At 36.6% G+C, this 12335-nt stretch overlaps 1 protein-coding gene across 1 annotated transcript in view; it reads right to left on the bottom strand.

Annotated features, from left to right (window-relative positions):
* The window catches only part of LOC107573762 (protein FAM111A-like), a 33242-nt gene extending 22081 nt beyond the window's left edge, over positions 1-11161 (bottom strand). The window contains 3 exon segments of the mRNA XM_016260204.1: positions 7944-8006; positions 8171-8246; positions 11064-11161. Coding sequence (XP_016115690.1) covers positions 7944-8006; positions 8171-8206 — 99 coding nt within the window. The 5' untranslated portion in view covers positions 8207-8246; positions 11064-11161.
* Between the last annotated feature and the right edge of the window lie 1174 nt (positions 11162-12335).

The following is a 12335-nucleotide window of genomic DNA, read 5'->3' as shown; positions in this document are numbered from 1 at the left end:
TTTCGCAGCTCGAACAGCCTATTCAGTACTTTGCCTCTCGAAAGCCAGCGGACTTCGGTGTGTAAAAGGAGTTTGGTGTGTTCGGATCCCATCCCATCACATAATCTCCGAAACAGACGTGCATTCAGTGGTCGCGACTTTATGAAGTTTATTGCCTTGACAGCGTCATTCAAAACGGAATTAAGCTCTGGGCTCATCTTCTTTGATGCCAGGGCTTCTCTGTGTATAACACAGTGTGTCCACAGGATATCAGGATTCTTCTGCCTTATGTGCGCGATGAGGCCTTTGATATACAACCTGTCATTGACGCTGCGTCAGTGCACACTGGTACAGGATTTCCAGCTGATTTCATGTTCTGAGAAAAACGAATTAACAGTGTTGAAAATATCCTCTCCAGTTGTTCTCCCCTCCAGTGTTTTGCAAAAAAGTATGTGTTCGCGAATGTCGCTGGTATCCACATATCTCGCAAAAGCAACCAATTGTGCCTGTCCACTGACATCAACCGATTCATCCAATTGAAGTGAAAATGATTCACCAGCCCTGAGTTTATCCAACAGTTCCTCAACTATATCAGTCCCCATCTTGTCAATTCTACGCGAAATGGTGTCATTTGACAGTGGTACAGTTTTGATCTTGTCTGCTGCTGTTTTATCCAGCATGGCCTCAGCGAGCACAGCTGCAGCAGGAATGATCATCAATTCTACGCGAAACAGTTTTGATCTTGTCTGCTTCTGTTTTATCCACACAGCATAAGATGCTTCGAGTGCTTTTGCTGATGCACTTGTGGCTTTTTCATGTTCTCTTGGCATGATGTAAATTCATGACATTTTCTTCTGAAAAACTCCAGTGAGTTCCCGACCTGATGTGGGTGTTTAGTCCGGAGATGCCGTTGAAGATGAGATGGCTTCATTGCGCTGTGTAAGGGAAACAGGTCAATTTAGCTCAAAGGGAATCATTTAAGATTTTATAGGGAATTTGGCCAGCGATTCATTATAAATTCAGTAAAGTTTGACGAGACTAGGTGGTGCTTCTCCTCATAGTTTTGGAGGAGCTGCTGGCGTGTAAGCCAGAGCATGCTCAAAAAGCGTAAAAAGTGATGACTGAAATGTACGGCTAGAAGCCATGACCAAAAAAGCTAAAGAGCTAAAAAGGCGCAATGACTAAAAAGCATAGCTCAAAGCTATGACTAAAAAGTCGCATGGCTAAAAGCGAAAAACTAAAAGCTAGACGCAAAAAGCAGCATGGCTAAAAGTGATGACTAAAAGCACATAACTAAAAAAAACTAAGTTTGATGGTGATTATTGGTGGTGAGTATTTAAACCGGGTTGTTGGCCACATCCCAAATGGTGTTTTGACCAATTAGACACTGTCTTAGCTCGGGGTGTTGCGATGTTTCTCCTCCCAATTCATAAATCAAATGTTATCTTATCAGTCACAAGGTCCGAATTTTCCCGCTCTTGCAGAGTATAATTTTGGACATAATTTCTATAACAAGAATATGATACATTTGACAAAGTATTGATTGATAGAAACATTTAAAGCATGAATTTTCACACTCATACATACCCAACATGAACATAATCCTATAAACTATTCAATAGTTATTCAAAATACACACACAATAAGTGATTACAACTTGATAGTCACACATGTGTTATATTATATAACATAATATGGAGTTATGCATAGAAATGATTAGTTGCTCACAAGTCCTTTTAGTGTCATTTAGGTGCATATATACATGGAAAGGCAGTTTCTGTGCCATTCTGTGGATGTATGTGGACATGTTCTGTGAAGACCAGAGATGTTAAAAAGGTCTCCTAAGGAATCTCAGTCTGTTCTTTGTCTTCTAGGTGGGGGGAAAGTCAATCCGAAGAGCTCGTGATCGTGATTACTATCACTGGTTTACATGTGATGGTCATGCTGTGCATCTCTTTGACCATTAATCTTGATTACTTGCCCCAAAATTGACAATCTCCTTGGAATTGTCAATAAGTGTTCTTTTGTTTAAATGCTGTGAGCTACTCAAAGCTGCTAGTTGGTGGACTTGCTTCAGGCTTGTGGCGCCAGGATCTGATTTACGAACATCCTGTGTCTTGGGCCTTTCTGTGGAATTTGGCTCTTCGTGTTTCAACCATGTTCTTGATCGAATCTGAAATTGTCTGAGTCGGTCTGATACCCTACAGCTGTTAGCTAACAGCTCACCGCATAAAAAGCACAGTGCTGAGGGAGGGTTATGTGAAGTAGATGTAAATCCCATCCCTATGTATTCATCACGAAACTGGCGGTATTTTTGAGGCTCTGGTTTGGAATTTTTTAGCATGTTTGTCTTCTCTCAGAGGAGCTTGTCCTCTTTTAAGAAGCCACCTGTCCATTTTATCGCAACCTCTCCTAACCTACATTATTTGGAGCGCAGACACTGCTCCTGATTCCGGATCCGGGTCTCAGTAAATAACTCTAATAAATTGAAATGCATTTTAAATTTATTACTTTATTTTTAATGCACTTTAGTGTAGTCCTAATTTCATATAAAAATACAATAACCTATTTTCATGATTTATTCCTAAATGTCAGTTTCCACTTTCTCTCACGTACCCCCTGCAGTACCCCCAAGTACCCCTAGGGGTACGCGTACCCCCATTTGAGAACCACTGATCTAAAGAGTCCAGAGAATTGCGCTGCAGTGGTTTGATCGAGATTGAGCAAAAAACCTAGGACTAGTTCGCAAAAGTATGTTTTTAACATAATTGAGAATATTTAATGAACGATTTGATTGACAGCAATGGTTCTGGAGGCAAAGTTACTCAATATGAGGAGATCTATTAAATGATATGCATATTGTGTTGATGTGTGAAAAACCGTGCAATATACAATCGTTTACGCACTTGAAAAACGTAATTTCGCCCCCCAATGGCCGATTTCTTTCAAAATTCTTACAGACCTTTAGGGCCATGAGTCGAACATGCAAACCGAGTTTCGTTCCGATCGACCTGCGTTAACCCTGTCAAATAGGTGCTTAAAATTGTTTGGCCAATGGCGGCCATGTTTTTTGAGATACGCGAATGTCCTCATAGACAATGACACTGCATACCAATTTTCAAGTCGATCGGACCAACGGTTGTGCAGTTATCATCATTTTTATGTTTTTTCCAACTTGTAGCGCCACCAAGTGGCAGAGCTCTGTTTTTTTTTATTAGTTCAAAGATTGAGCTTGTACACATGTGTACCGAGTTTGGTGAAGATATCTCATTCCGTTCAAGAGTTATAGCTAAAATAACATTTGGCTAACATTAGCATAGACGTTTCTTTGCACGCTGTTGCGCACAAAAATCGAAATTTCTACTTTTTTGATAATTATTGATATTCAGTGTTCAGAGAATATTTCTGCAGTGGTTTGGTTCCGATCGGGCGAAAAACCTAGGACTAGTTCGCAAAAGTAGGTTTCGGATATAACTAAATTTTGCAGAAAAAACATGCATCGTAGAGAAAATCCACTTTTGTTCATGTTGACCCAAGGATTTTTTCAGTCTACGACAAGCGGTGTACGAGTTAGGGCCAAAAATGTCTGAAATTTTAGTTTTTTGCGCTGTAAAAACTTTGATAGGTTCTCCCCAAATTGAGCTCTACCATCTGGCCAAGTTTCAAGTCTCTAGGCCTTGGTCTGCACGATCAGTTTTAGGGGAGAAGAATAATAAAAAAATAAAAACTGCGTGCTTGAACCCTTAATAAAATAGGAATAGAGGTGGGACTATCATCCATGTATGATTAGACACAGTTGGTGGCGGTATGTGCCTATGGTGCGGAATACGCCAAAAATTTCCAAAGAAGAAGAAGAGGTCAAAACACTACAGAGAGACAGAAGCGTTAAAGCTGCAGTCCCTCACTGGACAATGGATGAGCTGAAAAAGCCTAATGCAAACCAATGAATACCTTTATAAAATATAAACATTTCTGTCTTTCATCTTTGCATATACAAATACAAGATATCCTCTTATTTTGTGCTCCCCTCTTTCACCAAGATGTCAAAAAACAACTTGGCAAACAAGTGGCGGTTTATAAGACATGAAATAGTAAGTAAAGGAGCAGCTTAGAACCGAGTTTCTTTTATTTATTTTGTTGATCTATTATCGAGGAGCACTTATAGATGAGCAGCAGGATGTGTACTCTTTATTGCATATTGCATAAATCTGAAGAAAAATCAATAATATGTTCATAATATTAAATATGTTGTGTTTATAATCAGAAAGTTCTTTGTTCTATTAGAGTCAAGAATGAGGCCAAACTATTTTAAGCATGATTATTTAATATAGCGAAAATGAGGCACAAAATATAAAGTTACAAAAAAATATTCAATGTAATTTTTAAAAAGATATACAGTGTATACATGCAGCTGTAGGGCTCTTTCTGAAGCAGCAGAAATTACAAATATCTGCAGCATTGAACAGTGGTGGAGCAATCAAAAAATATTGAAGAACAATGTTTATTATTAACCCTTTAATGGATAGTTCACCCAAAAATTCTGTCATGTTTTTCTTAATATATTTTGTGTTCTGCAGAAGAAAGTCAGTCGTGCAGGTATGAAATGATATGAGATTGAATAATTTATAACAGAATTTTCATTTTGTGTCGATCTATTACTTTGGTAAATCACAAAATATAATTTATTCTTTGGAATTATACAAACACAATAATGCTGTCTGATCTAACAAAGATGTAGTTTGTTTTCTGGTTGCTACATAATGAAACAGAATGTACGTTACACAAAGAACAGATTAACAATGAAAATAAGAACTCATAACCAATGATAAGGATGAATAGTTGGACATTTGCCTAAAGGCATCCAATGATCATACAGAATTTATACATTATTGAATTAAATTGTATGTTGAACATGCCTGAATACCTCAAGATAATTAATAGGAGTAACTAATAGTAATTTCAAGATGTCGGATCTCTCACTTTTCTTGGCCTGTGTGATGATGCTTTCCAGAATGGGCTGCATGGAATAGGCGTATTCCATAAAGCTCCTAGTTTTACAGTTTTCTCCTTTGTACGCGTAGCCACCGGTGTGCACGCCAATCAGATAGCCGTCTTCGTCAAAAACTGGAGAGCCAGAAGATCCGTGAAAGAAACAAGAGTTATAAATGATCTGGTTGTCATGCATTTCCCATTTCTCTGCCAAAGACTGTTGTGTCATCACGTGAATAAAATTGACATTCTCAGAGATGTGTTTATCTGCAGCCTCTTGTAGATTCTCTTTCCCAATGATGAAACAGGGGTCCATTTTCTTGACCCCTTCACCCGGATGTCCCACAATGCAGATCCCACCACAGTTAGGAGGGGGGCCATGAATGTATCGACGGAGCAATCCAGGACAGTCAGCGATTTCATCAGCGTCTTTCAGTTCAAGAAGAGCAAAGTCAAGATATGGGCCCGTGTTGGTCTTTCCATGATGGTACGCTGCAAGATGTTCCTTGACCGGCACACACTTGGTCTCCTTTGCTTCCAGATCTTCATAGCCAAATACTGCTGTGAAGGTCTTTGAAAGTTTTCTGGTGAAAGGGTCAACCATGAGAATTAGTGAGGATGAATCTGTCAAATAGTAAGAAGCCGGTTCCTCTGGCGGATCCCTCCACTCGAATCTGACACACAGAGTCAGAGAGTCTCATGAGCTGCTTCACTTTCTTTACTTCCAAGAAACTCTGAACGCATTTATCATATTCTGCTCTATAGAACTTTTGGATATCAGATTTGTTCTTCAGGTTCTCTCTCTGCTTTAATGTCTCCAGTAAATCTTTAAACTGAGCACGAAGAATTGCTAGAATCTCTTTGGAGTGTGGAATTATTTTAGGAGAATTAGTTGCAGGATTTGTGGATTTCATTGTGTTTCTCTTCTGTGTTTCTTCTTGTTCAGTGTTGATGGGATGTTCATTATGATCAACAATTTCTTTCAAATCAGCGGCTGAAGCTTCTTTCATTTCAGTGCTGTCATCACTCAAGACACCATCTTGGCTATCTGGCTGGTTTTTGTCACTGATAACAATGATCTCAAAATGATTTTCATCCAGATTGTCTACGGTCTTTGACATTTCATATTTTGTCTCGCTCTCCAAGTTATAGAGTGCACACTGTTTCTTGAATATGGCATTGATGAATCGTCCGTCACGCCGAAGAGCAGCATTCAGTTTGTCTTCTTTGAACGCGTACACACAAACATCTTCAACCTTCTTCTTTAGCTCATTGTTTTTCATTAAGCGTGTCACTTTCTTCCCTCCTTTTGTTTTAATGTAAAATATCACTAAGCTTTTTGATTCATTGGAGAATGAAAGCCTTCCAGTTGTTTTTTTCTTTGTAGCAACATTTCCATGATTTTTAATGAAGGATATGTCTAAGAGCTCATGGCTTTCAATAAGACAGCAGGGGAAATCGGTCTTGACAGCCGCTCTAGGAACTGCTCCTTTGGATCTCTGGATCACCATTTCTTTCTCCTTGTTGTCTTTTTGAATCTTTCTGAAAATCTTGTTTGTATTAAGAGCATCGAGCACAGTCTTGGATGTATCACACGCCACTGCATATTTCTCACGTTTGTAGCGGAAATCAAAAGTGTGGCTTTGCCCTTCAGCACTCTGTTGAATTCAGAAGAACAGTAATACACAAAAGCATTTATTTAAACACCTGAATAAAGGACTTCAGTAAAATGATTATCAAGTAATATTATAATTTATACAAATAATAACAATAATTCCAGATTTAATTTGTTTCCACAAGCTCTTGATTCAATTACATTCCAATTTGATATCAAGTCAATGATCGGTGCATAATGTGCACTTTTATTTTAACAAGTCTTTATTAAAAAGTCTTTAATGTAGTCAGTTTATTCATGAAGTGGAGAAGACTGCAGGACAAGAGGTGCACTACTGGTAATTTTCAGTGAAACGGTTTTAGATTAAAAGATCAGTCTTGAGATTTTAAGGAACTATCAGATTTTTTTAAATGAAGGGAAATCTGTATTTTTCATATTCATTAACAGATTGCTAATATGAGATCACCAGTGTAAATGGTTTGACCATCATATTGAATGAATGAATGAATGATGAGCAAAAAGAGCGATATGGAATTTTTCAAAAGCAGCTAATGTCTTCCTAAAACATTTTTTATTCCACACATAGAGAAATTCCACACACACACACACTTTTTCATGAGCACCCATAAACAATTTATTCAATGATATGTTAGTATGCAACAAACCTTTAGTGGATCACGGCCATTAGTTCCAAGCCCCTTTCCTTTTTTCTTGTATGATTTTTTTCCTAGAACAATGGCAGTAGCAACAATAAAATACTAGCCTATGTATTATTATCAATTAATTAAATACACTTGAATCTAATACAATTGAGGACATTTACCAAATTAGCACTGGATTTTATAATACTGCCACGCATAATTGAACAAAAGTACACTCAAAGATTCTCAGTTTCTGTAACATGCACCATTTCACTCGAGATTGTTCTGATGCCCAAATGAAAATAAAAACAGGAATATCAGAGTGAGAACAAGGTAGGTCATACTTATTATATTTCTTCTAAAGCCATACATTAGCTTTGTGTGAGGAACTGACTGAAATGTGTTACTTACTGAAACTATTTGAATATACATGCAAAACCAAATGCGGAGGAAAAACATATTTTTATCATTTTAAATTAATATTGGAATAATTACTTATATTTTGGTCTGATTCTCACGCAGGCTTCAGAAGTTCTAATAAACCTTTTTGTGTTCCATGTGTGAGTATTTTTATTTTTTAAAAATATATACTGGTTCACTTGCGCTTGCTCGTTTACATGACCTGCATGTCTTCATTGGCTGTTTTTCAGATACATGAGCAATTACCTAAAATAACTTTTTAGACCTGAATCATTATTATTTAAATATCATGACCTTACCTGAGCATTGTCAGCAGTTTGTGACGCCCTTCTATCTCCAGTGTTACTCCCAGGCTGCTTTTTCTGAAATAGAAAACAAACTTCACATCTACACTCTCTAAACAATTCAATACAATGTTCAACATAAGAAACTAGTAACTGTAAATAGCCAAGCAAAGAAATTTGAACATTTATTTTTATAAATAAGATATATAATCCATGCTTCTTGATGTTTTGCATTTTGTCACCTCAAAGTATTTCAAAATGCTATTATTCTTCTTCATGGCGATGATGATCAAGAGTGATGTTGGCAAGTCAGTGTTTCTGTGAAGAGGACAAATACAAATGATGAGCCCAACGATTAACGAGTTACATCTGATAAAATTATCTCAAGCACGGTATTCAGTAATTAAGCAAGCATTCGTTTATTTTCGTCCAGCAGATCCTCATTCATGAAAGCAATTTTACAGTAAAATACTATAAAAATTACAGTTTTTGGAAGTGAAAAAGAACATGATTGTATAATTTACAGTGAAAAACTGTAATGGTAAGTATAAGTATCATGTGTGTTACCATGATCGTGACACACATATATACATATATATATATGAGAGAGAGAGAGAGAGTCAGATTTCACCGATCACGTGAGTGCTTTGGGCGTATCCACTGATTTATAATCATAGTTGCTAAATCCGCGTATTATACGCGACTTTGGGCTTCTTTTTTTGTAAAGTTGCACGAAAAAATCCCGGGTCGCGTTTTTTGGGGTTTATTTTAAAAAATATGTTTGCTTGTTAGGGAAATCTGACAAGCAACTTCGTTTCTTTATTTATGTTCGCCGTATTCTCCAATGCATTGGTTGACACTCTGTCTGCTCACAGTTAATAGCCATCCAGTGCAATAATATAAGCAGTGTTGCCAACTAATTTTCAGGGGAAGTTGCTAAATGAAGGTCAATTTGTTGCTAAAAGTTGCTAAATTATGTTGTGATGTCATTACACGATGACATCATTACGTAATTTATGACACAAAATTGTCACTACATCAAATCTCAGCAAAAAATATTTTATATATGTTCATTTAGATTTGTTTGAAAAATAATATAACGTAATATAATATTAAAATATAAATAACTGTATTTTTTAATTATTGAACACTTACACATTGTTGTACAATTAGGGCTTGCAATTTAAGTTTTTTATTAGCTAGTAAACTAGGGCACAATCTACTATGTTAATATGAAGGAATTTTCCTTATTGATTTTTCACAGGTTTTTTACCCGCATTTTAAATTACGCATTGTATTTTGTGTTTTCGGGTTACAATGGATAATGGAGAATGGATGATGTCCTGGAAAATTAGTACCTTTTCCATTTTTCTAGATATTTTTCTTACAGTGTACTAACTGATCAACAATCGCTGGTACAAGCTACTAACAAGGTGTATCATAAATTAACAATTATTCAATTATTATTATTAAACTGAGCAATTGCTAATAGCAGCTAACTTAATTCATGTGATGTGTGTACTGCTAGGCATCTTTGGTTTACTCATTTTGTGTAATTTAGATGGAAAATGTGTGCCTTTTTATCGTTTGAGTCACTTATCAAAAGTTGCTAAAAGCAGCCAAATAAAATGTTTAAATAGCTAAATTTGTTGCTAGGTGCTTTTGGAAGAAAAAGTTTCTAGTGTAGTGTGAAAAGCTGCTAAATTTAGCAATAAAATTACTAAGTTGTCAACACTGAATATAAGTGCTGCAGCTTAATTTGCCAAATGCCCCCTCCTCGCCCTCATTGGAGAAAATCACGTTCAAAAATATGGAGAAAATCAGGTTCAAAAATAAGGCGCGTGATGCTGTAATCCAGGGGTGCCAAACTCAGTCCTGGAGGGCCGGTGTCCTGCAGAGTTTAGATCCAACCCCAATTAGACACACCTGAACCAGCTAATCAAGCTCTTATACTAGAAACTTCCCAGCAGGTGTGTTGAGGCAAGTTGGAGCTCAACTCTGCAGGACACCGGCCCTCCAGGACCGAGTTTGGGCAGCCCTGCTGTAATCCAAGCGATGACAGAAGTAGACGTAGAAGAGTGGGAGGACTTTCTTTTAGCCTAATTTTTTTACAATGTTTTTGTAATGTAGCTATTAATTATCATGGGCTGTAATAAAAAACAAGTAGTCATACTAATACTAAAACTAACGGAAGATTTGGTTTTCAAGCGAAATGTAAAAGTAAAGTAAAAGACCGCTTCTTAAACCAGAGAAGGTGAACATGTTGGTCAGTTATTTTCAATTTATCTGGTATCTTTGCTGTTTCCTGACATTATGCTGGAGGCCCTATTTAAAAAAAAAATTCTTATTTATTTGATTCCACAGTGTTTGCTAAACTTTCTGTAATTTATTAGTCGATATATAATCAAAGACCTTTAAGGTAATCTATAATCTTTGATATAATACAGCATGCTGTGTATGCCATGCCTCGTCTTATCATTTATTATTAATAAACGTAGTCGACCATTGCAGCCTACAGTTAATAATATTGTGCTTTTCATTAAGAATAACAATGAATCTGTCTTTCAAGCATTTGTTTCAGTCTTTAAAAGTGAAAGGTGCATAGCTGTAACGTTAAGCACAACAGACAATGATCTTTTCTTGAACACGTGACACCAAAAGATGGAGAATTCTAAAAGCGAAAGTGAAAGCGTTCCATTCACAAAAAATACACTTTTGTTACCATATAACTATAAACTATGACAGCTAGTGGAAAAGTTTTCATCATGTGACTTTCTCATCAGCTGTTTTTGGAGGTTATCAGTGTATTTCAACAGATAGTACTTCAATAGGTTGGTATATTAACATTATATCAGATAATAAATGTTGATAGCATATATTTTTTACGGTAAAGTTACAGCTGCCGGTATTTTACCAATTTTTTTATACAGTGCATGCAATACTATTCTCCTCTTCAGCAGACACATAAAACAGCACTGATCCAGACACCTTTGGTGTTCATACACGACAGTGTAAGTTTCTCTTTCTTCACAGATAACAGCCACAACAAGCTTTTACTCCCATCTACAGCTTTTCAAATCTCTGGGGGAATTTGTAAATGTTATATATTGTATATATTTTGTGTTAAAATGTTACCTTATGTGAGCTGAAATATTAAACGAAGCAGGAGAAAGTGCGTGTCGTCTGTTTCCCGCGGTTTTTCAAACGGTGTGTGATCATCTGATCCGATCTGAGCGCGCTTCTTCTTCTTCTTCGTCGGGGTTTTACGGCAGTTTCCATCCGATGTGTTGCATTACTGCCACCTGCTGTTCTTCAGTGCATTATATCCTCCTGCGACCCAGGCATAGACTTTTGTCCTCTGAGGATATTATATTTGAGTGAATTTCTCTGAGAGCCTACATGCCACAGTTTGAAGTCTGGATGTCCTGTTCAGAGCACATTCAGGGCTTTTTATGGATATCAAATGTTCGGAGATTTGATCATAAACACTGCCTCTCCTTGGTCTTTAAATATGACTGGCATTGACAGAATGATCAAATCTAAAATTATAGATCAATATTCCTATGAAATATGAGATATTCTGTTGCTAAGTTATTACTCTCATTATTACACTTCTCTCATGTTTGCCTCAAGAACACATTATTATGCAAATTAGATGCAGTGTATAGATACATTGTAGAGAATGGGAATACCCACATATACCATAAAGTACAATAGTATATCAAATCATTCTGTTATAGCTTTCATAACATAGTTGAGAATCATCTTTGTACAAAGTTTGGCTAAAAATAGCCTAAAACCCTAAAAACTGATTGGTGAATTAAAAAAAATAAATAAAACATTGTTTTTGCCTATTCATGTCTACTTTTCCCCTGAATAACTTAGTGCTGGCGTCCTCTACAAAGGAATAACATATTATTTTTTTTCAAAAATGATTTCTCTTCATTTGTTTCTTATGCTCCAACCAATGACATAAAAAAAAAATTCTGGTTCTCAGCAGGATATTACAGTCTCCTTGCCCTCTCTCTGCACATTCTGAAATACTTTTAACTACTTCATTAAAAACTACTGAACATTACTTTCAACAGATTTTTACAGGTATTCCTGACACTGGGTGCACAGTCCTGTTGGATTTCCCATAATATGAAGAGTAGGTTACTATGCCCCATTCTTAATCTGCTTAATATTGTTCTTAATATTGTAATCTTTCCCAATACAGTACAACTGCACATTTTAGAGTGGCCTTTTATTGTGGCCAGCCTAAGGCACACCTGTGCAATAATCATGCTGTCTAATCAGCATCTTGATACGCCAGACCTGTGAGGTGGATGGATTATCTCGGCAAAGGAGAAGTGCTCACTAACACAGATTTAGACAGATTTGTGAACAATATTTGAGAGAAATAGG

Source organism: Sinocyclocheilus grahami, unplaced genomic scaffold (assembly GCF_001515645.1).
Source record: "Sinocyclocheilus grahami isolate Dianchi unplaced genomic scaffold, SAMN03320097.WGS_v1.1 scaffold2026.1, whole genome shotgun sequence".
Lineage (NCBI taxonomy): Eukaryota > Metazoa > Chordata > Actinopteri > Cypriniformes > Cyprinidae > Sinocyclocheilus > Sinocyclocheilus grahami.
This window is presented reverse-complemented; position numbering and strand designations above follow the sequence as displayed.